The 15,332-nt window shown below is 39.6% G+C and overlaps 1 protein-coding gene across 3 annotated transcripts in view; it reads left to right on the top strand.

Annotated features, from left to right (window-relative positions):
* LOC117396881 (collagen alpha-1(XXVII) chain B) overlaps nt 1-15,332 on the top strand; it is a 155,717-nt gene that overhangs the window by 42,685 nt on the left and 97,700 nt on the right. For all 3 annotated transcript variants that reach the window (XM_059005748.1, XM_059005745.1, XM_059005747.1), the window contains 3 exons: nt 265-318; nt 6,924-6,977; nt 7,883-7,936. In XM_059005748.1, the coding sequence (XP_058861731.1) occupies nt 265-318; nt 6,924-6,977; nt 7,883-7,936 (162 nt within the window). The remainder of the gene's footprint in view (nt 1-264; nt 319-6,923; nt 6,978-7,882; nt 7,937-15,332) is intronic.

Genomic DNA, 15,332 nt, shown 5'->3' with positions numbered 1-15,332 from the left:
GAAACACAAACCTAACGTCTCCATGCTTTCAGTGTCTCCGACTGCAAAGCTTATACAAATGTTCATGCTGAATGGACTTATTTTTCCTAGACCTCCATAACACTCTGCACCCTACTTAAGAATGTATTGCGTTCAGATGCCATGGTACTCTTGCAAGACTTGACTGTTGAAGTTTTGGCTGTCCTGTATTGTGATTCCAAAGTGCATTAGCAGCTACATTGAGCTTTCATTGACCAAACCCTTTCTTTTTGTTTTCCTCTGCAGGGTCCACCTGGTCCACATGGAAACCCGGGACCCCCTGGCTTCCCCGGTCTCAAGGTACGTTGTGAGGAACCCTGTGTTATATTAATACCTTTTACTATAGACCTAATAGTGCAAAACGATGGAAGCAATATTAAGAGGTTAGCTTCAAGGCTATTTGTACAGCAACAATATTACATGGGGATAGACAGCATGGGTTCAGAAGAGGGAGGTCATGCTGAATTAACCTACTTGACTTTTTTTTTTTTTTTTTTTTTTTGAGGAGGTTACAGCTAATGTAGATAATGGCAGCACTTCTGATATAATTTATCTTATCTTGATTTTCAAAAAGCCTTTGACAAAGTCCCACATGAATGACTCATAATTAAATTAAAATCAGCAGGAATACAGGGCATGACAACTGGTTAAAAAACAGAAAGCAGAGAGTAATTGTGAGAGGTATAAAATCAGACTTCAGTGGGGTACCAGAAGGGTCTGTACTTGGACCCATACTGTTCCTCATTTATATAAATAACTTGGAGCAAGATACACATTGCAAGATTGTAAAACTTGCAGATGAGTAGTGGACGCTGAATCCGCAGCCCAGCTAATTCAAAGGGATCTGAACCTTCTCTGTAACTGGGCAAACATCTCACCAATGTGGGGACCTATAATGTTAGGTTATATTGCAAAAAGCATGGAATACAAGTCTAGAGAGGTTATGCTAATGCTCTACAATGTACACAGTATTCTAGGTGACTCCAGCTAGAACACTGTGTGCAGTTTTGGTCACCACCCTACAAAAAGGAATGAATTGCACTTGAAGGTACAGAGAAGGGCAACTAGGCTGATCCCAGGACTTAATGGCATGAGCCGCTGTATGAGGACAGGTTAAAATAATGAAATCTCTTCAGCCTAGAAAAAAGAAGGGGAAGAGGGGATTTGATTGAAGTATTTCAAATCATAAATTGTATAGATAACGTTAACCGAAGACCACTACTTCAAATTGAGCACAAAGAGAAGAACAAGGGCATACATGGAAGCTGAGTAAAAGTTTAGAACAGATCTAAAACACTGGAAGCCTTTAAAAAAAAAAAAGACTAGATTCTGTGCTTTTAAGTTAATCCCCCCCCCCCCCCCCCCCCAGTAGGGGAAAATGGGGTGCTAACAAAGGACGAGCCTTGATGGGCCGAAATGACCTTTTCTCGTTCTCAAACTTTTCTTATGTTCTTACTTCGAGTCAGATACACAATAGAGTTTTGTCCCACTGGTTCAATTACATACTGTAGGACTCAACCATCTGACATAACTTGGCCATGTGATACCTAGCTCGTTAACGCACAGAGACCCTTTGTGGGTGAAATGCCAACGTGTTGGAGATCTGACCTACACAGTAGAGTAGAACCTAATGTGCAGACAGGGAGAGACTATCGGAGCAGACCGGGTATATAAAGGCTTAAGACCACTGATTCAATGAGTTATTATTCTATTAAAGCTGATATAACATGTGTACAGCATGTTGGTTAGTCCTCCCTAGTATTAGGCAGTAAACTGGAACATGTGGGATATACTGTAGGGGAGTTGTAGCTCATTAGCAGCTATCTCTGACAAAAGGTGGGGGAATTAAGTGTTTTACTTCATGCTAATAATGGACTCTGTTTAGCCAAGATAAAATGAGATAGTGGTGGTGGTGGTGTAGATAGCTTTGCTGCAACATCTGCACACATTAAAGTAATATATGAGCCTCCAGTGATTTTCCTATGCCAGGTAACATGGATAACAATTGGAAGTTTTAAAGCAGCAGATGCATTAAGGCCACTGAACAACTTAAAATTCGTCTGGCAAAAACGTCTGGCACCTCAAGTCATACGCATTTGAACTTTGTCTCACACTCTCACCTCATAAAATCTCTCGCAACGTACAATGCATCTTTTTCATTCAGTTAATTGGCAATAGTGTGTGTAACTGCATTTCCTATTTTGTTTGAGTTTTCGTATCTGTTTAACTGTAATCAGTTGAGGGTGGGAGGTTTCTATCCAGCTGCAACACATATTGATATTCATATAATCTCACACTTTACAAGGTTTTCTTGCAAACAAAGCAGGTTTGGATTTATTTTAACTTTGATTCATTGTCAGTAACGTGTTAAAGAGCAACTTGCGTAAGGCTATGAAACGTCTGTTATCTTAACTAATGTATCCCTCGAGTTTAGATTCATGTATCATTTTCTGTTTTCAGTCACCATTGGGACTTTAAAAACACTGTTTAGGAAACATTACTGATCTGGTGCAACTGTTAATCTGTCCCCCTGCAACACTAGTGAATGTAAGAAAAGTGCAGTGTTTCTTACCGATATCATTCTTGGTTCGCAGACTACTTCTCAATTGAATTCCCTCTGGACTTCTCCCCTACCTAGGCAGTTACTAAGACCCACTGCATTTAGAAAACACACAGGCCAAGAATTTTTGTTTCCCATCCTTTGCTTGGTTAATTACACTGTCTGTTCTCTGACACCAGGTAGAGTCCAGGCTTAGCCAGCGACATGTTGTGGTGTCAGACTGCACGGCTGTGTTTACATTAGAGACTGCGGGGTGTTTCAGTTAACTTGTGCCCTGAGGTGCTGTGGACAGACTGGAATCCTGACTGGACGAACAAAAGCGTTCCTGCCAGATCTCGAGTGATCCATGATGCGGGAGTCATTCTCTGGGACATGTCAAATAATAGAGTTCTCTTCCAACTCAGAGGATGATGACTAGGAGAGATTTGCTGTTAGTACAGGCATGTTAATTTACCAATATACAATATGCTTTACCAATATGCCTAATAGATGGGTTTGGAGCATTTCATTGCAAATATTCCTTTGTATAAATGGCTCTTGTATGCGTAATTCATGCTTTATTTTTTCCTGAAATTGAGGGTGGGAAATTTTCGTCTTAAATTTGAGGGCATGTTAAATTTGAAGTGCCCTGGGATTAGTGTTCTGTTTTGAGGCCATTAAGAGCTAATAAAATCCACATTTACCTGATGAAGGACCTGTCTTGAAAGCTTGTATATTTTCAACTTTTAAGTCAGTCCTATTATTATTATTATTATTATTATTATTATTATTATTATTATTATTATTATTATTTATTTCTTAGCAGACGCCCTTATCCAGGGCGACTTACAATCGTAAGCAAATACATTTCAAGTGTTACAATACAAGTAATACAATAAGAGCAAGAAATACAATAACTTTTGTTCAAGCAAAGTATAAGTGTGACAAACCACAATTCAATAATACAGCAGATAATAGTGATAGTTACATCAGGATATGATTAAATAGTGATAGTTACATCAGGATATGATTAAATACAAAGTACTACAGGTTAAACACTTGGCAGATTACAGTATTCTGAAGTACAAGATTAAATGCAGTAAAATAGGGGCAGATAAGAGCAAAATAAAGCACATTTACATGAAGGGTGATAGTGTCCCAGGATACAAACAGAGGAGTTCTACAGGTGCTCTTTGAAGAGGTGAGTCTTAAGGAGGCGCCGGAATGTGGTCAGGGACTGGGCAGTCCTGACATCTGTAGGAAGGTCATTCCACCACTGCGGAGCAAGGGTGGAGAAGGAGCGGGCTCTGGAGGCAGGGGAGCGTAGCGGAGGTAGAGCTAGTCTTCTAGTGCAGGCAGAGCGGAGAGGTCGAGTGGGGGTGTAGGGAGAGATGAGGGTCTGGAGGTAGCTGGGTGCAGTCTGGTCAAGGCATCTGTAGGCTAGTACAAGAGTCTTGAACTGGATGCGAGCGGTGATCGGGAGCCAGTGGAGCGAGCGGAGTAGTGGAGTAGCATGGGCGAAGCGAGGCAGAGAGAACACCAGGCGGGCAGCAGAGTTCTGGATGAGCTGGAGCGGACGGGTGGCGGACGCAGTCCTAAATCAACTTCAGCATTGATTCCGTCTCTTGGCTAACATAATAGGTGTTTTATTCAAAGAGTGTGTTTTAAATAAAAAATAAACCTGATGTCCACATGTTTTACATTATCAACACAAATTACATTTAAATACAGTTTAAAATGAACATTTGGTGTAAGCCAAAAAGTTGTTTATTTATATGGCCATTTCTGATGTTCTGCAACTGTGAATTCTGATGCTGAAGAGAAATGCTGACTTGCAGCATGAACCTTGGTTGTAAAAATGGCTCTAGGAAGGAGAGGCAGTGATAGTGATAGTACTCTCATCACCGCTCTTCCTGTGTGGCAGCTGTAGCCTCATTCAGGCTCGATTCAGAAACATCTGCATCACGTTAATGTGTTTAACCATTGCCAGTTAACCAGACTGGGATTGCTTCAGGGAGACCGCTTCTTGCTGTTTATATTCTTTTTTCAAATCGCTGATACTGCAGTAATAATTTCCATTGGTATTGCTTTCCATTCAACCCAGTTTGAGATGGGGATGTTCAGCATACCTTGTCTTGGGGAAGAAATGAATCTTTTTTTTTTTTTTTTTACCAGACCAATAGAAGAGTTCATGATGTTGATGGCAGTAAATATTATATTGTAAAGCTGTACTACAAAAATGATTTGTTTTGTATTTTTCTGCTACATTATTCCATATTTAAGCTTATGTGCTACTTTTTCAGACCTTGTTGATTGCACAGTTCGTTTACATGCCCCAAAAGTAGTTTTTAGCTTTAGAGCTAAAAGCCCCCATGTCAAGACATTTTTAATAAACGAATTTAAAAAAAAGTTACTCCAGTGCTAGCCCCAACAGGACTCCCAAGAAATACATACCATATACCTTACAATTTTAAGACGCACTTTTTAAACAATTTTTTGCTTCTCAAAAATAGCCTGAGTCTTAAATTAGAGTACAGTAGCGATGCGTGTATTAAAACCGCCATTACATACATTACATACAGGCAGCCATTTTCAAAGAAGCATCATTAGCTTGCTGAGGAATTCAAAAGTAAGCTTTTACAATGTCAGCGTTTCTAACAAACAGTACCAGCTTGGACAGATTGGAAATGCTGATCAGACCCCCATATTTTTCGACATGCCAAGCAATACCACAGTTCACAAATTGGGAGAAAAACAGGTGTGAGTAATCACGACTGGAAATGAGAAGCAGCCCATAACTGTAATCTTCTATGTGATAGCAGACGGCCACAAACTGCCTCCATATGCGTAATTGAGGTTGTATCTTTGTAAATGCATATTTATTTGATTTTTATTTTTTCCTCAAATTGAGGGTGGGAAAATTGGGCTGCGTCTTAAATTCAAGGGCGTCTTAAATTCGAAGGAATACTGTATTTAAGATGGTGCTTAAGGGATAAGAAATATAATTAACTGACCTGGAGGTTAAGGGGAATACTGGGAACATAGCTCTCTTATCGAAAAAGCCAAAGTAAATATTCTGAAATTCTAGACTGAAGCCAGTATGAGCTATCGGTTCTAGACTTTCTGGTAGACCTCGCTGTATTGAAAATTGCATACATAATGGGTAATGTAATGCTATTTACACCTGCTTTTGTGATTCTTTTCTTCGATATTTCCAGTTGCAAAGAGCTGTTTAATTTTGAGTAGCTACTACTGTCAGTCTTGACTTGAGCAGGGCGTGTTTCTCTGTTTTGACCTGTTCCTTTTCATAGCCGATGGGTTGTGTTTAGCTGTTTGGGGGTGGCTCGTGTTTTACAGGTGTTTGTTAATGACTGCACTTAGACGGCATCTGTCATCACTGGGGAAGGCTGGAAAGCTGCAAACTGATCACAAGAGTCCTTAAATAAGCAGTTTATTTCATCGCCTACTCGCAGCATTGATGTGGGAGAGCGGTGGTGTCGATGTTGTTATTATGAGACATCATTTGTAATAGACTGAGATCTAAACTTGTAGAGATGTCAAGGGGTCTGTCCAAGCGATCTAAACAGCAGCGGATAGAAATAATACTGTGGTTTAGACAATTTAGACAATTGCCCTTTTGTGTTCTGACTAGTGTTTTTTTTTGTCTGTAAGACATCAAGAGCTTTAAATGTGTTCTACCGTTTTTGCATGAGTCATTCTAAGTAGATTACAGACAGATACAGTGTGCATGCTTTTGTAAGTGTGGTAAGAGTTTTTTTGGGGCACATCCGGGTGGTGTATGTTAAACAGCAGGCCCTCACACTGATTCATTCTCAAATTACTAGTCTAGTAAAAAAGTCTAGTCAGCTGCATCAGTCAAGTATTTTCTCCATGTCCACGTGACCCTTTCAGGTCACCTAAAGGGCAATACAGTTGATATCCAGACACTTAAAGGATTAATAATGGCAAAATGTAAAGAGGTCTGTTGAAGTGTGCAAAAGCAAAAATTGTTTACCTCTTCGTCATTTGTCTGCAAAGGAAACAAATGTTTAGGTGCCTTATACATTTGTTTAATAAACTTATTAAAGAAGCCATGACAGGTCAGCTATTGAAATATTGCTTGAGTGAGACTTTTCCATCCTCTTTAATCCTATTTGCTCGCTATAGTGTGGTAAAGACTAGGGAGACTAGTCTAAAAGCACACTATGGAAGGGGCCTCTATATAGTATTAACACTGACAGAACAAACTTACAGGCCAGCAGGTCAAGACGAAAGAGGGGTGCCACGTAAGACAAATGAAGGAGTCTGGGGTGTTTTCATGGGGGCTAACATGAATTAAATAACTAGTATTGAATTTGTATTTCAGGGAAGAAAGGGAGATCCTGGCCTTTCACCTGGAAGGGCACCAAATGGAAGAAAGGTGAGTTTTTTGGTTTTGGAACTTTCTAGGTAAAAATGAAAATTAGCATTTTTTTATAATTAGCCCAAATATACAGGTCTGTTTTTTTAAAGTAGGCAGGCCATGTTGGAATGCTGTTGTGCTATATATAACAATGATATGTGAAAATTAGGTGACATCTGCCTTCAAAAAGACTTCAATTAAGAATAATACAAACAGCAAAATGCAACTTTTCCCCAGGGACGCACATCTTCAGACATATGGAACAATTCAAATCCCTTAAATGTTTGTTTTGTCTCTACAGCTGCATTATGTTGCCTACTAAACTCTAACAAACCAGTGTTTGATTAATTGTAATTTTATCTACCATTAATACTAGAAATGGAAGTTTTTTATGAGCAAAAACAAAGCATTCCCGGGAGCATTATCACAATGTGGCAGCGAAATGGTTAATTTCTAGTGGACAGACAGTCTGTAATAAAACTTTATTGAGTGAATCATATTATTCAGCTGTGTACCAACAATAAAGATGCTATGAGGTGGTGTCTGCATAACTTCTAGCCATCTACAAAGAAGGGGGCAGTTTTTGCAGGGCAACACTAGTAATGGAAGCATTTTATAAAAAAAGGGTTCATTTTTCTTGCACGGTACCCACGATCAAACTTGACAGAGAATAACTGCATACAGCATACCGAGTATGAAGCCAATGCAGTATCTCGAAGCGTCTCAAGACCCTAACATGGCATCCAACTTCGGTCACAGGTCAAAGAGAAGGGTGTCATTAGTTTCCATAACCCAGGAAATGTACAGTTGGAAGCAGAACAGGTTTATGAGATATTAGCAGTTGTAGTAGCGGTAGCAGTTTTGCAAATGTACTAATATACAATGCCATACATTTAAATCATGTGCTTGTTTTTTTATTCTAGGGAGACCATGGGCGAGTGGGCTCATCTGGTTTGCCTGGAGAAAGTGGTCGAAAGGTAGGCGCAAAAAAACAGTCAGTTTGAGACATTCTGGAACAGCCCACGTCAATTAGGAGGCAGATTGCTCTAGCGGTTGGAGTGACTGCCCAAGAGCATGTAGAGCCTGGGCTTAGATCTCAGCACAGCCAGTAATACACTGAGACCAGTGTTTCATGTCAGTAGTTGGGTTTTCATTTTAAAACAAAAGCAGAGAAAAGTCCCCACCCCACATAATGTATGGGGGAACTGTACAACCTAACAGTTCTTCTGAGTATGGCTAATGATCAAGATTACTCAGTACAACTTCAATTACACTGTCTTGCAAAACAGTATAACAAGGACCAGATATACCGCTTTCAAACATGAGATTTTATTAAGTGCTGGCAGTAATAAGCGCTATTGTACAGTTTTCTTAATAAAATGGCTGACATCACTCATCAGATATTCAAACCACCATTAGTTTTACATTAAAGCTGTAGCAACATTTAAATCCCTCTTGACCAATCAAAGCACTTGATTTACAGACATTCACTTATTTTTCCATCAGTGTTTCTCTCATGCAAGGGAAGCTCTACACTGACAGAAATTCTATGGCTGGCACAAACCAGCTTTTGTGTATCACAATACCTACAGGCAGTAAGTTGAGCCGTAGGGGGGTAGGAAGTCATTTTAAATTAATCTATTATGCTGTAATAATTTTGAACAAGGAAGATCAGGCAGGAAGTTGAATGTCAGCAGGTTAAGTGAGAATGTTTAACATTTTGAATGAACAATGAATCGATTTGCCCTTAAAATGTTTGTAAGTGAGGTGTATGATCTTGATGTTGCGTTAGACCCTTATATTGACTGGCATGGTGTTCTGTTTGCTGCCATCTTTGATAAAGACTTTAATTTCTGCTTCAAAGTCGGCTCTTTATCGTTTCAGTGGTTAGAGCAACGGCACCTGCCAGGAATTATTTTTTGCTGAGCGAGGCTTGACTTTTCTTTCCTTCATTAGAGCAGTTGCTTGTCTTTGTCTGTTTTCAATAAAAGCGGAGGATCCCGCCGGGGATTGGAAGATGTATCATTCAGCCTGTTCACACATCTGAGATCTGCCTTGCTCCCTTACCTATTACACATCCAGACGGGTGCCAGATCTCTGCCGGCATATTTCCACCAAGCTCCATTGTTTATATGAACAAGGGAATTCACTTGTAGTTCAGTACAGTAAAAAGTTTCTTTGTTGTGGCCGATAAACGTTTTAGTGTGGAATGGTGGTACGAATAACGCTGCAGCTGAAAGATGTAAAAGCACTTTCGCAGTGCCAGAATCGAGAAACATATTTCATCAATACCATACTATAATATCTGCATTCTCCTGCTTTCCAGAAAGCATCCGTATAGTAATAAGTGTTTATCATTTAGCTTCATTATTCATAAAACATGTACAGTTTAAGTCTAAATCACTTGGCAGGCTAGATGTGCCCACATGTTTTATATTAAATGCCTTTGGTAAGAAAATATTAAAAGCTGATGGAAAAATGCTTGGAGAAACAACGTAAATTACATCTGGCACCGAACCAGAGAGTTAGTCCATAAATGGTCTCTGGCCAAAAAGAAGACAAAGCCTGTAACTGACTCCTAGGCAATCTCTAGGAGAAAGCATTAGCTCCAATAGAACATAGCTGCCATACTACATTTAAATGAATGATTCTCTAAATGTAATGCATTTCCTGTCTTTGTTATTAACCCAGCAATGTGTTAATCGCACATGTTGGTCTGTGCTTTGCTAGCCCCCTTGGACCCTTTACAGAGAAGGGGGTTGTGTTATTATGCCAGATGTCTTAACTGCTGACTTGCTATAAAAAGCAATTATGTAATGGCACAAGTCTGGTCTCCAAAAACGCTGTTTATATTGAGAGTTTCTTCAAATTCTGTTACAGTGGAGTTGACAAATTGCATTACATAACATTGCATTACATTACACTGGAATTACATCAGATCAGCGTCTTTTGATTGAAGGTTTGAAATGAATAATGACTGTGTTGTTTTTATGTTAAAAAAAGAAAAGAAAAAACCCAGTGTTAAGAGAATGTCAGCAGTTTTAGGAGGGTCGTAATATGCTTGAATTGTGTTTAATAACCTTTTTACATATTATAAAAAAAAAAAAAAAATCAGCTTTAAGTTTGATCTTGCTGGCTTTCTAGCCTTACATTTCCTCCGCAGCAATGCTACTCAAAAGGATGTCGTCTTGCTTTTTCATAATTTACTGTACACAACAAAAAACACAGTCCGGCCATATTGCATTCTGTTGTTGGAGAGAGGTTATCATGAAAAATGGTTTTAATAAAACCCCAAATATGGCTTTAAGCAATAGGCTTGATAACCCACTGTCACACGGCTGGCTGAGTGGTGCCATCAGATCCAGGAAATGAATACACAGAGACAGGACAGATGAGGTGAAATGATGAAAGCGCTGTTGCGCGGTTTATTATAAATAAAAGGTTTAAACAAACAGAAGACAGGACACGGCACTTTACGCCAAAATAAATAGACAAACAAAACGGACTAACACTTAAACGGTGAACGGACAGACAAACAAACACGGTGAGTCAAACAGTTATTATTATTCTTTTTGTTATCTTTTATTTTACCTCCTTCTCCACACCCGTTCTCCACTCACTGAACACACAACCCCGAGTGAGTAAAACGTGCATCTATATATACTGTTGTGCTGGGATTCAATTACTAATTAATTATTCACTTGAATCCCAGCACGTGAATTAATTATGTGCAACCTCGTGCTCACATATTATATACTTTAAATGCACGTGAAGTGATGTGCAATCCCGTGCCTAAATACAGCTATACATTTTAAATAACTCGTGCTGCACACACCCATTTATATCCCGTGCAGCCATCTCTATACACCAACATTAACACAGCACACGCAACATACAACACAGAAATGCACACAGGGGCGGGGCACATTGCCACAAACTAATGAAGGAATAAGTCATACGTAGGTTGTTATTTATTTACCCTTTTTTTTTTTTTGTGAAGACCCCCTCAAGGCTCCAGTCTTTTTCAGAAGAAATTCTTGCTGGAGTACTGAAGCATAAGCATAGCAAATAATGATGCAAGCAGAAGCAACAGCTCATATTCATACAGAACACAAAATAATTAATCATTGATCAGGTAATACATTTAATATTTGGAAAATGTAGATGACAAAACAGTCAGTTTTTTAATATACATTTGAATATTTGGTCAACTGAGGTCCTTGCCCAACTATAGCCAGCTCCATTTCCACTCGCTTTTAATGACCGCCAATTACATTTTCAAAAATACTCTCTCTCTGTCTCTCTCTCTGTCTCTCTCTCTGTCTCTCTCTCCCTCTCTCTCTGTCTCTGAGTGCCAGACTCTGATTACGTTGTTTCTAATGATTAAAGAATTACCTCGCCTCCACACAGACATGCTGCCAGTTCCAGACTTCTCGCTCCAGAGTTGTGGCTAGGCTAAGTCAACCCCAGTGGGATACTGAACCTCTGCCCTCACAATCCACATGCACCTACGCTAACTGCTACGCCATATGCTTGGCCAAATACCGGTTTACCAGCAGCTGAAAATGTGTAAGAAATGTCATGAAAAGGAGGTGACTCAAAAATAGTCTGGAAGAAGCCGTATACATTCATAAATGCAGACATAACAATAATCAAAGACTGCTGCAAAGAACATAACAAATTAAGTCCTAATATATGAAGAAAATCTCAGATGAGTCAATTTTAGAACTGGATAGAGCTGGGTATGCTGTATGCAATGTATTACACTTGAAATGTATTTGTATTTGCTTATGATTGTAAGTCGCCCTGGATAAGGGCGTCTGCTAAGAAATAAATAATAATAATAATAATAATCAAGTTCAGTAGAGCTGGTGGATTGTGAGTACAGAGGGATAATTGTCACAATAATTGGATAATGTTCATATAATTCTAGCTCACGTTTTATTTAAACCCATTATTAAATTAAAACCGCAACGAGCGCTCATGTCTTTGTTTTAGTGATACTAAAATTCTGCCTGTCTTTAAATTCCGAGGACTTCTCTTGTGCACAGCCTTCTTCAAATCATACCAAAGATTCTCAATCAGATTTAGATCGGGACTTTGACTAGGCCATTCCAGAACCTTGATTTTATTCTTCTTCAACCATTCTGAAGTAGATTTTGATGTGTGCTTTGGATTGCTGTTGTGTTGGAATGTCCAGTTGTGCTTCAAACCAGGTTTTGTAGCAGAGGGTTTAAAATGATTGGCCAATATCTTGGTATGCTATGGAATCCATTTAACATGTATTGGAACTAAGTTTCCTGTGTCATTAGAGGAAAAACAGCCCAATTGAAGGATATTACCACCACCATACACACAAAGGCAAAAACATTTACTACAAAAGATTTTTCCTAAAATTCTTTGTTTGAGAAATATATATATATATATATATATATATATATATATATATATATATATATATATATATATATATATACAGCTCTGGAAAAAATTAAGAGACCACTGCAAAATTATCAGTTTCTCTGGTTTTACTATTTATAGGTATGTGTTTGGGTAAAATGAACATTTTTGTTTTATTCTATAAACTACTGACAACATTTCGCCCAAATTCCAAATAAAAATATTGTCATTTAGAGCATTTATTTGCAGAAAATGACAACTGGTCAAAATAACAAAAAAGATGCAGTGTTGTCAGACCTCGAATAATGCAAAGAAAATAAGTTCATATTCATTTATAAACAACACAATACTAATGTTTTAACTTAGGAAGAGTTCAGAAATCAATATTTGGTGGAATAACCCTGATTTTCAAGCACAGCTTTCATGCGTCTTGGCATGCTCTCCACCAGTCTTTCACATTGATGTTGGGTGACTTTATGCCACTCCTGGCGCAAAAATTCAAGCAGCTCGGCTTTGTTTGATGGCTTGTGACCATCCATCTTCCTCATGATCACATTCCAGAGGTTTTCAATGGGGTTCAGGTCTGGAGATTGGGCTGGCCATGACAGGGTCTTGATCTGGTGGTCCTCCATCCACACCTTGATTGACCTGGCTGTGTGGCATGGAGCATTGTCCTGCTGGAAAAACCAATCCTCAGAGTTGGGGAACATTGTCAGAGCAGAAGGAAGCAAGTTTTCTTCCAGGACAACCTTGTACTTGGCTTGATTCATGCGTCCTTCACAAAGACAAATCTGCCCGATTCCAGCCTTGCTGAAGCACCCCCAGATGAGTCCAATTTTCAGCTTTGCCCAACACCTGGTCGTCTAATGGTTAGACTGAGACCTTGAGAGGCCTACAAGCCACAGTGTCTCGCACCCACTGTGAAATGTGGTGGAGGATCGGTGATGATCTGGGGGTGCTTCAGCAAGGCTGGAATCGGGCAGCTTTGGCATGAATCAAGCCAAGTACAAGGTTGTCCTGGAAGAAAACTTGCTTCCTTCTGCTCTGACAATGTTCCCCAACTCTGAAGATTGGTTTTTCCAGCAGGACAATGTTCCATGCCACACAGCCAGGTCAATCAAGGTGTGGATGGAGGACCACCAGATCAAGACCCTGTCATGGCCAGCCCAATCTCCAGACCTGAACCCCATTGAAAACCTCTGGAATGTGATCATGAGGAAGATGGATGGTCACAAGCCATCAAACAAAGCCGAGCTGCTTGAATTTTTGCGCCAGGAGTGGCATAAAGTCACCCAACATCAATGTGAAAGACTGGTGGAGAGCATGCCAAGACGCATGAAAGCTGTGCTTGAAAATCAGGGTTATTCCACCAAATATTGATTTCTGAACTCTTCCTAAGTTAAAACATTAGTATTGTGTTGTTTATAAATGAATATGAACTTATTTTCTTTGCATTATTCGAGGTCTGACAACACTGCATCTTTTTTGTTATTTTGACCAGTTGTCATTTTCTGCAAATAAATGCTCTAAATGACAATATTTTTATTTGGAATTTGGGCGAAATGTTGTCAGTAGTTTATAGAATAAAACAAAAATGTTCATTTTACCCAAACACATACCTATAAATAGTAAAACCAGAGAAACTGATAATTTTGCAGTGGTCTCTTAATTTTTTCCAGAGCTATATACACTACCGGTCAAAAGTTTTAGAACACCTCAATTTTTCCAGTTTTTATTGAAATTTACGCAGTTTAATGTCTCAGTGTACTCTGAAATTAAAGCATAGAACAAATAAACAATTGGAGATAAAAAAGAAATCATGGAATAGTTTTGTTTAACAAAATTTAATCTAAATTTTTGACTCATCAAAGTAGCCCCTTTTGTAGATATAACAGCCGAACACACTCGTGGCATTCTTTCTACAATGGAAATCAAATATTGTTCGGAAAGTTCTTCCCAGCACTGTTGCAGAAGTTCCCACAAATGTGTTGCACTTGTAGGTTGCTTTGCTTTCACCCTTCTGTCCAGTTCATCCCAAACTAGCTCGATGGGGTTTAAGTCTGGAGACTGTGCTGGCCATTCCATGATTTGAAGCCTACCGTCTTGTTCTTTTCTTCTAAGGTAGTTCTGACATAGCCTGGAGGTATGTTTTGGGTCATTATCTTGCTGTAGGGTGAGCCCCTGACCAACTAGGCGTATACCAGAGCGTATTGCATGGCGCTGCAAAATGCTGTGGTAGCAGTTTTGGTTCAGGGTGCCACTCACTCTGTGCAAGTCGCCGACTCTGGATCCAGCAAAAGAGCCCCGGACCATCACGCTTCCTCCTCCATGTTTGACAGTTGGTGTCACACACCGAGGAACCATCCTTTTGCCTACTCGACGGCGTACAAAAACCCTGCGTGATGAACCGAAGATTTCAAATTTTGATTCATCGGTCCATAAGACCTTCTTCCAGTCTTCAGTAGTCCACTGGCGGTGCTTCATGGCCCAGGCAAGCCTCTTTTTCTTATTTTGCCATCTTAGCAATGGCTTTCTTACTGCCACTCGACCTGTCAAACCTGCAGCTCGAAGTCTTCTCTTCACAGTTGAAACTGAGACTTGCTTACTTCGACCAGTGTTAAGCTGTGCTTGAAGCTGTTGTCCTGTGAGCCGCCTATCACGCAAGCTGTTGACTCTCAGAAACTTGTCTTCTGATTCTGTTGTGGCTTTGGGTCTGCCAGACCTCTTCCTGTCAGAGTTTCCTCCAGTTTCAAAGTGCCTTTTGATGGTGTAGGAAACTGTACTCACTGACACCTTGGCTTTCTTTGCAATTTATCTAAAGGAAAGACCTACACTTTTAAGGGTTATAATGGTCTGTCTGTCTTCCTTTGTTAATTGCCTTTTTCTCGCCATTATGAGAGCAATATACTACTTCCTGCAGTACAATACTGTCCAAATAATGCTTAAGAGGGTGTAGTAACACAGTCTGTTCCA

This window comes from Acipenser ruthenus, chromosome 31 (assembly GCF_902713425.1).
Source record: "Acipenser ruthenus chromosome 31, fAciRut3.2 maternal haplotype, whole genome shotgun sequence".
Classification (NCBI taxonomy): Eukaryota; Metazoa; Chordata; class Actinopteri; order Acipenseriformes; family Acipenseridae; genus Acipenser; species Acipenser ruthenus.
This window is presented reverse-complemented; position numbering and strand designations above follow the sequence as displayed.